Raw genomic sequence first — 12,740 nt, 5'->3', positions numbered from 1 at the left:
GATCAGAAAAAAAAGGCTCACTGAAGTCAGTCCACTCGAAAAGAAACCAACAGGTTGCAGAAAATGCTTTCGCTGATTTGTCATGGTGCTTGCCAAGATCAGTAATTACATTCTCAGATGCTACACTCTGAAGTCTCGATCGGCAAAGAACGTTAATTCACTTTTCATTTGATCCCTCTGACTCATCCGTCACCCATACCACTGAAGTGTGCTTTTCATTTCAGATGAAATGCACTGTTTGTTACTCTGCAAGCATACCAATTTTAAAATATGCTACAATAGATATTTGCTGATAGGTTTTATTGATGACATTATGAGAATGTCATCCTTTGGCATCTCCCTGTTATCTTTTGTCACGGCAAAACAGGAGTGAGTTTTCACGTGGCCCGGTATTCTCAGTGTTGTCTTTCTGTGACAGTTTCAGGCTAAGCTTTTTTTAGCTACAGTATTTATCCATCCTCAACATGTAGCCAAAATGAAAATGAATACCGGTACTGTTGAAATGTGGGACGAAGAGCATTTGTAGCTTAAATACAGGTATGGAGATATGCTGTTCTAAGTGCTAATATGTTATATTCTTTTGTTATGATGTACCTTAATGTACATCATAACGTAATGTATATAACATTACAAAATAACATTACATCATGTAATGTAAATTCAATTTAAACAGTGTGGTTATTAATGCTGCCTCCACAAGTGAAAAAAAAGTATCTTTATGGGGGCTTTTGTACGCTTTATATACTGCAATGGATGATGTCTAATGACCAGTTAACATTAGACGAAATGCTGCTAGCTTAATGCTAGCATCTAAAGAGAAAATCTAGAGACCGGCTAATAGAAATAAGCATCGATGTTATAGTGGTGTTGTGATTGACGAAAACTAAGGAGCAACTATCAGCAGTTCAAGCGGTACTTGTGTTTGCACTGTGTAACCCTGTGAAAAAGACACGAAGGAAATGGAAATGGAAATCTCTACTCAATCACGTGAGTCAGGCTCACTTAGGGCACAGCCCCTTGGTGGTCTCAAACGATTCTGTGGGTCCTTACATTATGGTAATTATAAACCTTTAAACAACTGATACTTTAAGACATAAATACACAGAGCACATACATTACTCTCAGTAATATATTATTTCCGGAGACGGCTGGGATGGGCTCCAGCACCCCCCGCGACCCTAGTGAGGATTAAGCGGTACGGAAGATGAATGAATGAATGAATATTAAAGTTTAGTTGAGAACCTTCTCTGTCTCTTCCTCTTGCTCTTCTTCAATTGCACTGCATGTTTTCCAATTAAACCTCATTGCATGTTGTGGTAAGATCTGTTTCGACACGGAAGGTACGCTACTCTGATTTTGGACTTCCCAGTATACTGTAAAAACTAAAACAAAATGATCGCTCAAAAATGTGCAATATTGTAGCATCATGAACATTAAGCCTCCATATACCAGTGGTTCATTGCATATTATATAATCTGGAATTTTTGTGAGGTGGTGAGTTTTCGAATGTAGCCTGATTCAGTGAAGGTTTGGGAAATATTGATCTATTTCACAGATAGTGATCCTGATCACAACTCTTAAAAAAAAAAGTCAATTGTTGCACTTTTAATATCCTTCTCCTGTCCTTTGATGCTGGCATCATCAAATCCTCTTGTAAGAAGAGACCCAAAGTGATGAGCATCAGTAAAATCCCTCCCATCAGTTTGAGACAAGGTTAAAGCTCTCCACTACGCTAGAGCCTCATGACATGCAGCTATTACTGAATTGGGGGCTTGTTTTTTGATTATGTAATGATTGTTTCACTTGCTCTGAGGATTTTTTTTTCTTGTGCATGCCTCTGCCTGTATGAGTAAATAGGAATACACCAGCATATATTTACTATGTGTCTCTGTTGTGTCCATCCTGGAACGAATGATGTTGTGTATTTTGCACTATCAGCCAAAAGCAGGCTTTTCTGCTCCAATGAGAGCTGATCTACGCGAGGTGTGATCATGCGCGTCGGCTCAAAGATGCTAAATTTACTGCGATTGTTACTCACTTTTGCCCACAGCACAGGAAGAGACATCGGGCACTATCTTTGTTATTTTCCTCCCCCCCTGAGATTTAAGGCACCTGTGTATTGAGGTTCATCTCGGCCGATTGTAAGACTTTTATCTCGTGCAGCTGTGGTCGGGCGATGGCTCAATCTTGTCAGGCTGCAGCTCATAGTAGCTGAGCTGATTGCTGTCCACGGTGCCTGCAGACACATCTGAGTGCTGCTCCTCTGCTTGGGCGCAGCCACATCCGACGCATTGTGACCACGGTTACAGCAAGCCACAAATGTGCACTGGCTAGGTTTTCCACGTTGACAAAAAGGATGAACGCTTCGAACGCCAAACCGTCAGCAGTGAATTGATTAGGGGAAAAGTCAAATGGAAATCAAACAGACTCCAAATGGGACATGGTAAAGAAAGGATTCTTATTGTTACAATTGCAATTGTACAACAACAATCTTCTCTAAGTAGGATGTAGGCAAGTCTCAGAAGGACCGATTTGTCACCATACAACTGTTGTTGTTGTGACTCGTCTCATGGCAACGTAGAGTGATGACTCTCTCTCAAACAAGTTGATTTCTTTACATTCTCTTTTATTACAAATTGCTATTTTCTTGATCAAAAACACTAAACAACAACATTGTTCTTTATTTGGCTGTGTTCAGACTTAATGACATCCAGTACACACATAAACAGAGTACAGAATACCTGGCTGCCTGTGCCTGGATCAAATCCACCAAAAACCCATTACCCCACTAGCACCACAACTTAGACCTGGCGTCACTTGGTCTAAAGCCTAATTTACTTTCCGTCACCAAATTGTCAGGTGTGCCATGGTGTGTAGTAGAAAAGTTCGGACCACCCAGTGAGGCGTAACGTGATCTGCCAAATTCCGAAACACTGTAAACTACACTTGCCTCGGTACACAAATGAAGATTTTAACACAGAACCCTAGGAGTCATAATTGCATCCTACCTTGTATGGTCACGGCGCTTACACTGTTGTCCAATCACATTGCTCCAATTTTACACTCAAAGTTTGTCACACTGCATAATATCATGGTGTTATGGAAGGTCGCAGTAATTCATTTGCATCCAAACCCATTGCTTCAATCCTCATTTATTTTTATTCATCTGCATTTTTTTTCTAGGTGACTGCATTCCTGGTGGGGAAAAAATTCACATTTTAATGTTTAGTCATTAATACCGTAAATAGGTGATAACTTTCAAGTACACTGTGCATCATCCAATATTGTCTGAACTGTCCTCTTGACAGCATGTCAACAGCAAACAACATTCTCCGGGCTTGTTTTAATTATGGCTGCAATTTAATCACCCTCTTACAAACACCTGTGTGTAGTTTGTACTATGTTAGCTTATGACAACGCAACCATCTATCACACGCGGATCAATAGTGGACTAATTACGTCTCTGCGGTCCGGCCTGCACTCTCGCCGGTTCGTCCGCAAAAATTGCTACCTGATACCAAACTGCTCAAGCTCGGCTAACATACAGCACCGTGTCAACATGTCTGTTAAATTGGCTGCATGCGCCAATAAAAGCTGTGTGTATTGTGTTGCATTGATCCAAGGTATTTAATGTGCATGGTTGGTCATTTAGCTCAACACGCCTGTGTCACCAGAACAAATGTATGACAGTATATGCTCCATTCAGAGAGTCCTTGTGTGTGTTGATTGCATCTATAAGTGCTCCTCAAAGGATTTCAACATGATTTTAAAAAATGATACTCATACTGTATATTTCAGATTCATGAACATATTTTACAGGGAGCCTTCCATATTAAAAGTCATTTTAATTTTAAATGATTTTATAATTCCTTAGTATGGTTAATATTTAGTTGTCATCAGTTATCAGCACGACAAAAAAAAACATGAAATATTTCACAATATCTCAATATTTTGAATTGAAACGTTGATATAAATGATGTTTTCCATGATATTTTAATTTGAGCCGCACACAGCAACAACGTCATTAAGATTTGTTCACTGGGCATTTTTACTCGGTTTTCATGAATGCCTTTCGGCAAAATGTACGACAGTAAATGAATTGGTTATTTATTTTCTATTTTTGTTGCTGTCAGATGACTGCTGATTGTTGATTGAATTCCCTATCATTTTTCTCCTTTCAGATTGCAGTGCTTTGGATACTCAGGTTTGAAGTCCCTGGTTATTATCATATAAGTGATGTTGACGCATGTGGGTGGGATTGTGTCAGCACAGTGGAACCAAATGTAAAGTCACAAATATATTGGTGTATCTGTCAGGTGTGGATGGATAAATAAAAATCATTGTCATCATTCTGTCCCCAGATTTTACTACTCCTGCTCTTTCCTTTTCCATGAGGAATTTTTGTGTGCTTTTTTTTTTGGTCAGTGAACAGGGAGCATTACACAATAGGCATATCAAGGCCTGAAGCACCAAGAGCGACATCATTTTCAGTCTTGAGCCCACAAATTACATTCATGTGGAATAATTTGGTTCATTTTCGCCTTTGGTGCTTCCCTTCCTTCCTGCTGTGCTATCCATCTCCCACTCCTACTCATCGCCCATCATTTATTTTATCCTGAATTGACTCCCGAATGGGGGAGTGATTTGTTATGAATGAACCATTTCATCATTGGCCACATAGCTCGGAACCTGTGGCGTTTTTAACACTGAATTTGTCTTTTTTCTTGTAGCCTCGCAGTATTTTGGACCCAAAACTGCTCGGCTTGCAGTCTGGAGGGTGAGTGCTGTCTCACTTTTTCATCTGATTGGCTCCAACTTTCTGTTCAGGCTGTTTTTTTTTTTGTTTTTGTTTTTTACCGTACAAAAGGAGGCAGAAAAATGTGACAGGAATCTTTTGTTTCTCTGCCAGGCAACCCCAATTAGTTAAGACAGCATGCCCCGTACAATTTGGGGCAACCTAACACAAAGCACTGGAACAGTCAGGCCAATTTCTTTACCTTTGCTGTATGTTGTCAACATTTGGGTTTAACGGTGAAATGAATATGAGACTAACGAACAACATTTCAGTTTTTATTCCAGGGAGTTATGTAGTTAGATGTAACACATTTATGCAACTTATTTGAACCAGCCCATTTTCCATCTGAGCAAAAGAGGAAAGTGGAATAGGCGGCATAGGTGGGTTCTGTTGCAAAGGTCCGGTGTGCTGTGAACTGTCAATGGGTGAAAAGCAAGCGATTGTAATGATTAGAGCCAATGAAAATGGTTTCAAACTATAAATAATGAAACATATCTGAAGACTCTGAAGACTGACTTTGGGCAAGAAGCAGGGTACTCCCTGGACTGATCATCCGCCAATCGCAAGAAACATAAAACGAACAACCATTCACACTCGCTTGATCATGGTACTCCAAGCAAGCACAGAGAGAGCATGCCCACTCCACACAAAAAGACCAAAGCTAAATTGTAGACTTTTGACTGTGAGCTAGAAATGCAACCCAGATGCTAAACCGGCAATGTTTGTTACAGAAAAATAAAAACGAAAATCCTTAAATGTCCCTACACCTGACTACCTTTGCATAGACCTAGCGAGAGTCAAGCCCCCACAAGGTGAGGCAAGGGTGCGCCCTGCCGCTCGTCACATTGTGTGTAACTCAAGGGTCATACAGCATGACACAAAGGCTTGAGGAGCTCCAGCAGCACAGAGGGAAAACTTGCTGTCGAGGTCATTACAAAGGCTTTGAGTGACAGTTGAGGAGATGCCACCCAGAGCCTCGTGGTGAAGGAACAGTGCTGGTGGGACAGTGTGTGTGTGTGGGGGGGGGGGGGGGGCAGAATGATGAGGAGCCAGCCCGTGGGGAGTGTAAGAATTCAGAGAGTCGAGAGGACAATGTACACCTAAATGTCACACAGAGACAATAAGTCGGCATCACTCACACATCGGGATTCTGTGCCAATTTGAATTCAAATGCAAAGCAAAATAGCAGCGCATACCAAAGCATTTGAACTTCTTTAAGATGCATGAAAGTCTGTTCACTTTTGGGTAAGAGGCACATGTCATAAATATTGCACATTCGTAGAATTGTTAAGTATCATTGAAAAAATGCTTTGTATAATTAAACGCATTGCCTCAAATATGTGCCTGTATGTGTGTAGCTAAGCCAAAATTAAATATGGCAAGGTAATATATTGAAAAGCGATCGCTAGCCTCTCAAAGAATCGGTATCTATCAGAAGTTCCAGCTGTTCTCTCTGTTAACGGTTTGAACAAAGAAGCCATTTTGGGGCTTTCCTGAAAAGTGATTTGGGAGGTATGAGAATTCTCGCAAGTGATATGAACTCCAATGCAGCCTCGAGGATGAAAAGCAGTATCCCAATGGAATGCAAAGAAGTCACATCCAAAGGTGGCGCAGGTGAAGGGAGGAGGCACAGTGTTTGCTAGTACGCATAAATCAAAAGACCTCCTGCTAGTAATATCTCCCTTCGCATTGGCGTTGTTATGATATTAATACACTTTAAATCTGTCTTATTCTCTAGGGCCGGCAGTATTCTTTACGGTATTGACAGCATGCCAGATTTACGCCGCAAGAGAACAGTGCCTCTTGTCCGGGACCTGGTGAGTCATCTGCCTCGAACGGAGTTGTATGTGATTTATGTCAAAGTGATCTGAGTGACCTTACGCTGTGTCACACTGGTGGAACCCCGTGCTGCGTGAGTATCAGATCAAGAAGCGCAATCGAAATGTTGCTGAAGACCTGATTGCATCCTATCTGATCCAAAAAAAAAGTCATGAAAAGATCAAACAAGAAATGCATGGTTTAAATGAACACATGTATACCTGCCAGGCATCGTCAGATTTTTTTAATGATACTGCCGTGTATTGTTTTGTAAAGGTGCGACACCTACAGCAGGTTTTAATGCCCAAATATACAGCTAGGAAGAATCCATTTAGTCAAAAAGATTCTACGATATGCTCGGTCACCCACAGCGGCATGCATGCATCAACTTTGTGTCATAAAATTAATGGGACTGGTTCTTCTGCTAGTTCGTCAAAATCAACGCCACCTTGAACAATGGAAATAAACAACAAGGAGAAATAATCCCAAAAGTGAAAATCACATCACAGCATGTTGTGATGTGTCATTATAATGTATGTGATTGCTTCTCTCACATTCGTCGTGATTGAGAGCACCTTGCACAATAGAAATGAAGAGAAGACACAAACAATCCGCAAAGTCAGAACATATACAGTATTTTGCTGTGGCTTGATAAACTGATGAAACCCAAGCGCAAACCTCACCGGATTAAAATGTGCTTGCTGTGTAATGTGCTTGGAGGGTGACAACAGTGATCTACTAACATATTCAAATTGGATGCCTCAACAACTCGTACCGAAGTTTGAAGAGAAGTACTCCAGCTAGCGGGTATTGCAGCTTGATTAATTACCCAAGAGAGAGTGTTTGACATTGCATCCCAGTGCTAGTTTGATGTGTCATAACATACCTGGCAGTAACGCCACAGTTCAATTTCGCAGCACGTAGGTCTCACTGCCAATAACGATCAAATGTGTGTATTCTTGTTTGTCCGTGACTTTGTCTCTTGTGTATGTATGTTTTTCATCATCATGTACTTTAGCCACTTTACCGTCCCCGCCACCAAAACAAAACAAAACACGTAAATACTCTTTTATAGTAAAGCGGTCGGTGCATTTGAATGCTTTGATGACAATGGATGCTGATAAATGTTTATATCACAGTGAACAACATGAGTTGATGCTGTATTTGTCCATGTCTCTCATGAAATTAATAACCAACATTGTCTTGGTAAGTATCGGGGTTGTTGTCTTAATATTTATTTATTTTTAATATTTGGGGATTTTGCGTGTATATTTTGACATTCCTACATAGACCCATCACAGCTATGGGTGATATTTTTCAGTGAGTTGTCAGATTTCAGCTTTTTTTTTCATAATGATGATTACTATTACTATCACTGTATTTAACTTGAAATGATGACAACTCAACCCAAAAATATATATCCGGGGAGAGACTTCATTGACTCTTGATTTAACTGTGTGAGGCTTTTAAATCATGTAAAAGTGACGCTCACCAAGCCTTTTACACGTGGGATGAAGTCAGCAAAACAATTGGTGCCCGTCCCCCCTTATCATGCCTACTCCTTTGTCAATGTCCTCTGTACACCCCGATCCCCACCTCCCCCCCATTCGCTGTATGATTGCTTCAGGGCAACAGCAGCCGGGCTCACCCACATAAAAGAATGAAGACGTATTAAAAAAAAAGAGACAAAAGATATCAAGAAAAACGATGGAAATTGATTTGAAAAGCAGTGATATCGCCACCGATCAGATCCTATCAAGTCATTTCGTATTGCCTGCAGCAACCTCAGCAATGCTGGTGCATGTTGATAAAAAAAAAAAGAAAAAGAAAAACTTACATCAACACTCGCAGTTCATGTAGAGGTTCCCTCCGCCATTTCCCATGGCCGTCCGTAGATCTTTACCATAACTGGCCTGCGCGCAGAAGAGGCTGGTGGTAAAGACCGGTTCACCATTGTCAACTGTCAGTGTTTGCAGTGTGCGTGTGTGTGTGTGTGTGTGTGTGTGTGTGCGCACATATATATATATCTGTGCATCTATATCGGAGGTGGGACAAAATACAAACAGTTTGTTCAGCAGACATCCCCAAGCACCGGACCTTGGTCTGGTATGGCTATTTGTTACTGGTCACAAAGACCATTGGTGTCAAAGTCAAGGCCCGGGGGCCAGATCTGACCCGCCACATCATTTTATATGGCCCACAAACGCAAACCAAGCATGTCAAATTCCATGATGCTTGCTAAAGTCTGAACCAAAAATTTAGAATTGTTATATGTTATTCCACAATAACAGTCACTATTCTTGACTTCTGATTTAAAAACTAGTTTTTCATAAATTTGTTGTGCGCTGTGTCTGTAATATATGGAGGTGATTAAACATTTATATGGTTTCCCAAAATTCACAATGGCCCTTCAAGGCAAACCGTAACTACAATGTGGCCCATGACAAAAATATGTTTGACACCCCTGACATCTATGTAAAAAGAACAAATAAATTACATTTAAAAATTAATTAATACATTCTTTTTTTGTTTTTACAGCTGAGCACATAGTCCTGATCAGCAATATACGTCAGCGCAATTAATGGCAATTAGTTTTTTCATCTTCCGAGCCGCTTGATCCTCACTAGGGTCGCGGGGGGTGCTGGAGCCCATCCCAGCCGTCTCCGGGCAGTAGGCGGGGGACACCCTGAATCGGTTGCCAGCCAATCGCAGGGCACACAGAGACGAACAACCATCCACGCTCACAATCACACCTAGGAACAATTTAGAGTGTTCAATCAGCCTGCCATGCATATTTTTGGAATGTGGGAGGAAACCGGAGCACCCGAAGAAAACCCACGCAGGCCCGGGGAGAACATGCAAACTCCACACAGGGAGGCCGGAGCTGGAATCGAACCCGGTACCTCTACACTGTGAAGCCGACGTGCTAACCACTGGACTACCAGGCCGCCCCGGCAATTAGTTTGTGATGTGGAATTTACTATACATCACTACCTGTTGATGAATAGTTGCCGATCGGATAATATTCTGTACTGTGCAAAGCAGAAGCGTCCCATGCAAATAGTCCAATGCAACCATTTCTTGCAACTTAATGAGAACCATCATTTTGCACAATTGAAGGCTAACCATTTCATAAAAGACACCAAAAAAGTATTGCAATATTAATTGGTTGGAATTCTTTGATATTTGTGTAAGATATATTTCAACAAGCTGACCAAGCATCAGTTCCAAACATATCATGAAGTATCAGAGTTATGTCTGTTTCTGCAATAGCTGATTTCCCATCTAAATAAATTATTCACAACATAATCAGTGTACCGTAAAGAGTTGGCAAAATATCACAACTTCCACGGCGATTCCCACCCCTCGTCTACATTTGTGTTGCCCATTGGTGCTCATCGTGCATTTTTTAATGTCCCAGCAACTGTGTGTGTGTTGTGTGTGCGTGAGTCAGGTTTGTATAGCATAGTCGGCTTCACCTGAACATGAGTGTGTCCGTCCGTGTGTGTGTTTATGTTTCGGCGTGTTTCTGTCAAATGACTGTGCAGAGCATACAGCAGAATATATGAGCAAGTAGCTTCACTAGACAGCGAGCTTTAGAGAAGAGCCAAGCATGACTGCAAACAAGTAACATCTAGTGCATGGGTGGGTTAAAAATAAACAACCCCCCCACACTCCTCAAAAAAAAAAATCACGCCATGGACTTTAAAATATCTGATGATTAGTTTTCTGCCTAAGAGCTTGAAAACAACAATCAGCAGTCCTGCATGGCAGTTAAGACACTTGTCCGCTCACTATGGAACACAAGTACTCTGCTGTTAGTGCTTTCAGTCCTAATTGACTTCCTGCGATGTCTAATTTTTTTTGTCTCTCTCTTTCATTCTCACTTCTTGGCCTCCTGGAAACCACAGGCTTTGGTAAGTTTCCTTGTGTCTGCTCACGTTGGCTAACGGTGGAACACAATCTGTTTCAGGACGCTGGTATAGATTGTGGAAGTTTTTTTCCCCTCCAATGAAACTCTTGTCACCAAAAGATGTGAACACAAGTTAATGCTGGAAAATCAGCAATCATAGTTTTTTGTATTAGTCACAGAGCTGGGTGGTTGACACTCCCATAGCCTCAGGGAAAATGTTAATATCAGCGATTTTTACATTTTCAAAGAATAAATATACAATTGATGTGAATACAAACTAGAAACACCTGAAGTGTACATAACATTTGATTCGTACTGTCCGTTTCAATCAAAATCATTATTAGAACGCCACAGCAAGCAGATAAGATGGCCGAGAAGTCATTGTTTATCATACCATCCACAGTCAGGGTTTCATGAAATAAAATGCAAACGTATATGCACACCCACTCATTATACAAGCCATTGATTGCAGTCTGCAAAACGGTGTCAATGTGGAGGACAAGTGATCACTAAATGGCTGTTAGGTAGTTATTCAGTGTATGGGATAGAAGTAGATGCTTAGGCCACGAAAGCAAAGCAAGAGCAAATAAAATGGCATGTAACTAGTAAATTGAGCTCAGCAAAATATTGCTGTTGACTTGGACAAGTTCCAACTTGATTATGAGTGTGATGGGCATTGCTCTGGATCTGTGTGAATATTATTTTGCTCAAGAACGATGCACGCACACATACACTCCTTACAAGGCCACCCTTCCCTTGTGTCACCCAGGCCACCCCAATGAAAAGTTGCCGCTGCGCTGAAACTTATTTGTACTCGCTCGTGCAAATTCATCTTCTGCCTGTGATAAATTGCAGAAAATCTCTCAGAAATAGGTCATTGATTTCTCCCTCCTCATCACCTTGTTCCCCTTCTGTTCGCAGACCCTCACTGCTCGAAAGGCAGGCATCTCGTTTGCTCTGGTGAACCGCTCCACCCTGAATAACGAGGACTTGGTGAGTGTGAATGGAACGTCTTAGTAAGTTTATAATCTATGGTGACCGTCAAGAAATGTTGCCATGGCAGCAATTCCATCATAACTGGACAGTATGCCTTTATGAAAACAGGAACATTGATGTCTGTTTTTTTTTTTGGGGGGGGGGGGGGATACAAAGGATGTTTTCACTACTCTCCTGATTGGGGTCAACAAGGCATAAAGGCTGCTAACACACAATGTATGCATTTACTCCCAAGTACCTTTCCCTCTGATGAATGCTGTTTTTGAATCAAGAGAAATAAATGGCTCCCTCAAATAGATGTCAGCCTTTCCTCAAACAAACAGGTAGTCCCGCTGGGTGTGCATTTACCTTAGTTCATAGATGCCACCACTCACACGAAGACATTAAATATCGAAATGCTGTGCCCATGAACAGCATCACTGCTGCATGTGAAAACTCTCAATGGAAAATAAATGTGGGATTTTACATCTTACTAAAAACTAATTCAAAGTTTAGTATACCACGAGACTGTAATGTGCTCCCTCCACAGTGTTGTGTCTACTCATGTTTGTGTTCCAAGAAGCTATGCAACTAGTTTATTCCGACAAATTTGCACCTCCATCCATTCTTAATCCAAACATTTTATCCTCATGAGGGTCGAGGGCATGCTGAAAGATATTCCAGGTGTCTTGGGCAGTCGGAGGAGTACACCCTGAACTGGATGCCAGCCAATCGCAAAACTTGTAACTCTATTTTTGCCATTTTGCTGCATTTCTCTCATTTGGTTGAATCAATGGTTGATTGACACCAAATGGATTTTCCAACTATGACTTTTTTTTGTAGTTGTTGTTAATTAGGCTTGTTCTCCCTTCTGGCATGTCTGGTCCACATAATCTCTCAACCTGTTTTTGCCATATATCTCAATACGCTCCCGCTCTGTCCAATTATGACAGCATGCAGCAATAATTAATAAACACCAAGCAACACTTTGAAGGCTGAGTTACCGTAATAGTGGACAGGCGTTATGTAAAAGTCAATAGCAAGAGACACTTTTGTGGTGACCTCCAAAGCTGTCTCTGTATTAATTGATTGCAATTCGTCTCTCCCAGAGGGAGAGGTGGATTTACAGTAGGCAGGAGTGAGAGGACTTTCTCTGCACAACAAATGGCATTGCCGTTTTAACTTGGGGCTACATGACAACTGAAGCCCTTGCATTAAATATGGAATGATTTCTAAAGA

The 12,740-nt window shown here is 41.2% G+C and overlaps 1 protein-coding gene across 4 annotated transcripts in view; it reads left to right on the top strand.

The window, feature by feature from the left end:
- Nucleotides 1–12,740, top strand: part of LOC127599131 (protein unc-13 homolog C-like) — a 109,416-nt gene that overhangs the window by 18,519 nt on the left and 78,157 nt on the right. For 3 of the 4 annotated variants that reach the window (XM_052062809.1, XM_052062808.1, XM_052062810.1), the window contains exons 3-6: nt 4,182–4,204; nt 4,731–4,777; nt 6,534–6,612; nt 11,466–11,519. In XM_052062809.1, the coding sequence (XP_051918769.1) occupies nt 4,182–4,204; nt 4,731–4,777; nt 6,534–6,612; nt 11,466–11,519 (203 nt within the window). Of the gene's footprint in view, nt 1–4,181; nt 4,205–4,730; nt 4,778–6,533; nt 6,613–9,552; nt 10,531–11,447; nt 11,520–12,740 lie in introns of those variants that run through there. The other variant, XM_052062811.1, reaches the window with a different exon arrangement.

Source organism: Hippocampus zosterae, chromosome 4, assembly GCF_025434085.1.
Source record: "Hippocampus zosterae strain Florida chromosome 4, ASM2543408v3, whole genome shotgun sequence".
Lineage (NCBI taxonomy): Eukaryota > Metazoa > Chordata > Actinopteri > Syngnathiformes > Syngnathidae > Hippocampus > Hippocampus zosterae.
The sequence above is the reverse complement of the archived record's forward strand: the minus strand, read 5'-3'. Positions and strand labels throughout refer to the sequence as shown.